This window comes from Triticum urartu, chromosome 6A (assembly GCF_056163025.1).
Source record: "Triticum urartu cultivar PI428250 chromosome 6A, HENAU_Tu73, whole genome shotgun sequence".
Lineage (NCBI taxonomy): Eukaryota > Viridiplantae > Streptophyta > Magnoliopsida > Poales > Poaceae > Triticum > Triticum urartu.
In genome coordinates this window covers 18,959,808-18,962,498 of record NC_141878.1, presented here as the reverse complement: position 1 = coordinate 18,962,498, position 2,691 = coordinate 18,959,808, and the positions used below count along the sequence as shown (strand labels likewise).

The following is a 2,691-nucleotide window of genomic DNA, read 5'->3' as shown; positions in this document are numbered from 1 at the left end:
TTATGATGGTGCAACAAAGCTAAAAATTTCAGCTTTAAAGCACATGGCAAAACAAAGCAGCAACATATATAGAAAAGGAGATTAACATTATGCACATTGCAAAGCTTTTGTAACCTACACAAAAGCAATATGCAGACCATATAAAGGCGCAAAAAGCAAACCTTGCAGGATCATCCTTGAGTGCAGGAAATGCTGGAGGCCAGATCATCATAACAGAATAGATATCGCCCAAATATGCACCCTCTTCTGTCACCTCATAGACTTTACGCAGTGTCCTGCACTTGACATCCAAGTGGAGGGCGCATCGACCCATCTCCAAGAACACAAACTCAGCATTGTCCCCCACACTTTTTATTCGGAGAGAAGCATTGGAACCTAACATACTCAGACTAGCTAACATCTCACGCAAACAAATGGTGTCCACTAGCAACCAGTCGCCTTCCTTGTGGAGCCATAGGCGAATTTGAAGCTCCTTGACATGGATAAGGTATACACCAGCGGCATCAGCACGTGACAAGCTGGTACTTCGCTCGCCAACGCCACCACGATCCACCCCTTGTGGGAGCTGAATTTCGGAGAAACTCAAGGACGTCAAATCCAAGACATTAATTTTGCTCCGGTCAACTGCAATATAGATCTTATTGTCGACAAGCACGGGTCCTTCATCCGGCCGACTAAGATCGAGCTTGCCATCTACGGGCAAATTACGATGCATGCACCAGACACCATCCTTCAACATATATACTTGTACCTCATCTTCCCTCTCCCTGGTATACGGCACCAACATGTACAAGTAAGACATGTAGGAATTTTTGGTGTCTTCCAAAACATTATATACTACATTTATTTGGTTGATGAATTAAATCATACGGAATTGGTGTATGAATGATTGGTACAAATATTTGCAATTGAACTTGAGGAAATTTACTCAAGGAGCTGGGTACAAACTATGCTGGAATACAGTGTGTATATGTACACTGAAATTATTTGCCTGGGCACAGTATATGTTTGGAATTGGCTAGGCTATTTACAGGTTCAGCTCTGTAGATTGATAAGTCTACACGTTTAAATAGGAATCATATACTATTTAAACGTGGCATATATCTCACATATATGTGCTTAGGGATAAGAAGGAATTTGACTCGGAAAATAATCGGTTATGATCGTGGTTGGTTAATTCGATTAGGAGTCTAACTGAATTCTATCCGGATACGGATTTGAATTTTCAGGAATATGAGTATAAATATGTCCCTACCCTCTAGCCTCATATACGCATTGTGAGCTGCACCACGGACTTGGCGGAGGAATTAGAGGGTAGGCAAACATGCTCATGCTATGTTATTTTCAACATTGGCGTAGCAGATTGCAACGAGTTTTGACGGTCGTACAATATCTTTTTATTTGAGATAGGAATAAGGACGTCAAACTTTTGTATTTTTCCTGAAAACAAACTTCCGCTGCGTACTCTTGCCATATCCGCCAAGGAAGCAATCGATCTCGTCAACACAGCTCGCCCAAACCTCGCAACGCCCAACCTCGCCGCCTCCTGCGACTTCTCGCGGCCGCCGGTCCGACGTCCCCGACCGCGGCCGCCGCTTCGCCGTCCCCGCCCGCGGCCGCCGTCTCCGCCATAACCGCCGGCTCGCCGTCACACAGCCGGGACCTCTGACCTGCTGAATCGCGGCTGCTCCACATCCTCTGCACAGAGAAGTCACCAAGCCACACGAGCTGCTGTTGGGTACTCGGAACCTGCAGGTTACGGACTTTTTGTTCCTGCTGCTGCTACAGATTGATTTCTGGAATTTTGCTACGGTAATCACCCTTCCCAATGGCTTCCAACAGTGTGTTTGCTGAATTACTTAGGTCCTGTAAATTGGATGGTTCAAATTTTACTGTCTGGAAGAGGAAGATTATGTTTCTCCTCACTGCTGAAAATATTGATTATATCATAACTCAGTCTAAGCCGACCCAACCATCCGCTGAAGCTGAGGATGAGGAGAAGGAAAACTACCGTGAGGAAATTACTCAGTGGACTAAGGACAATAAAAAGGCTAGAGTGTTTATGCTTGGATCTATGTCTGATTCTCTAGCCGGAGAATATGAACCAGAGGAATCAGCTCGCAAAATAATGAGGAGATTGGAAAAGGACTTTGGGGAAGTTTCACTTATCAAAGTTCTTAGCTTGGTGAATCAATTTTTGACTGCGAAGATGACAGAAACCACAGCTGTTAGTGCACATCTGAATAAATTATGTGTGTTAGTAGAGGAACTAAAGAATGCTGGATACCCTTTCCTGAAGAAGTTCAAGTCATGGTTGCTCTTAACTCTTTGCCAAACTCTTGGGAACAATTCAAAATATCCTTTTGTCATACTGAGCGGGTGCTGAACATGAGGACGCTTAGGCATCATCTACTCATGGAAGAAGACAGGAAGTCCACACAAGGGAAAGAAAGAAGGTCTCACATGATGAACTACACCTTGGTGAGGACAAGTCTTCAGGCAAGAGGAATTGGCAAAAGAGGAAATATGGGACAGATTTGAGGGATAAAATAAATCAAAAGCGTGATAGGAGTGATTACAATGGAAGAAACTCAAATCAGAAGGTTGACAAGAGGAAATTTAATTGCCATAATTGTGGTGAACAAGGACACTTCAGATCTGAGTGCACTAAGAAGAGGAAGCCAGATGATA

At 43.9% G+C, this 2,691-nt stretch overlaps 1 protein-coding gene across 1 annotated transcript; it reads right to left on the bottom strand.

The window, feature by feature from the left end:
- Positions 1 to 1,695, bottom strand: LOC147963309 (uncharacterized). The gene is made up of 3 exons (XM_087529541.1): positions 1,521 to 1,695; positions 162 to 693; positions 1 to 19 (listed from the first exon to the last, which is right to left on the bottom strand). The coding sequence occupies exons 1-3, from the start codon at positions 1,693 to 1,695 to the stop codon at positions 1 to 3; spliced, it is 726 nt and encodes a 241-aa protein (XP_087385667.1).
- Between the last annotated feature and the right edge of the window lie 996 nt (positions 1,696 to 2,691).

Excerpts from the sequence above, each read along its gene's own strand:
- LOC147963309 (XM_087529541.1), bottom strand. The coding sequence starts at position 1,695 with ATGTGGAGCAGCCGCGATTCAGCAGGTCAGAGGTCCCGGCTGTGTGAC. Across the intron at positions 694-1,520 it reads GCGAGGTTGGGCGTTGCGAG|ATGGCAAGCTCGATCTTAGT; the intron begins GTTTGGGCGAGC and ends ATTTGCCCGTAG.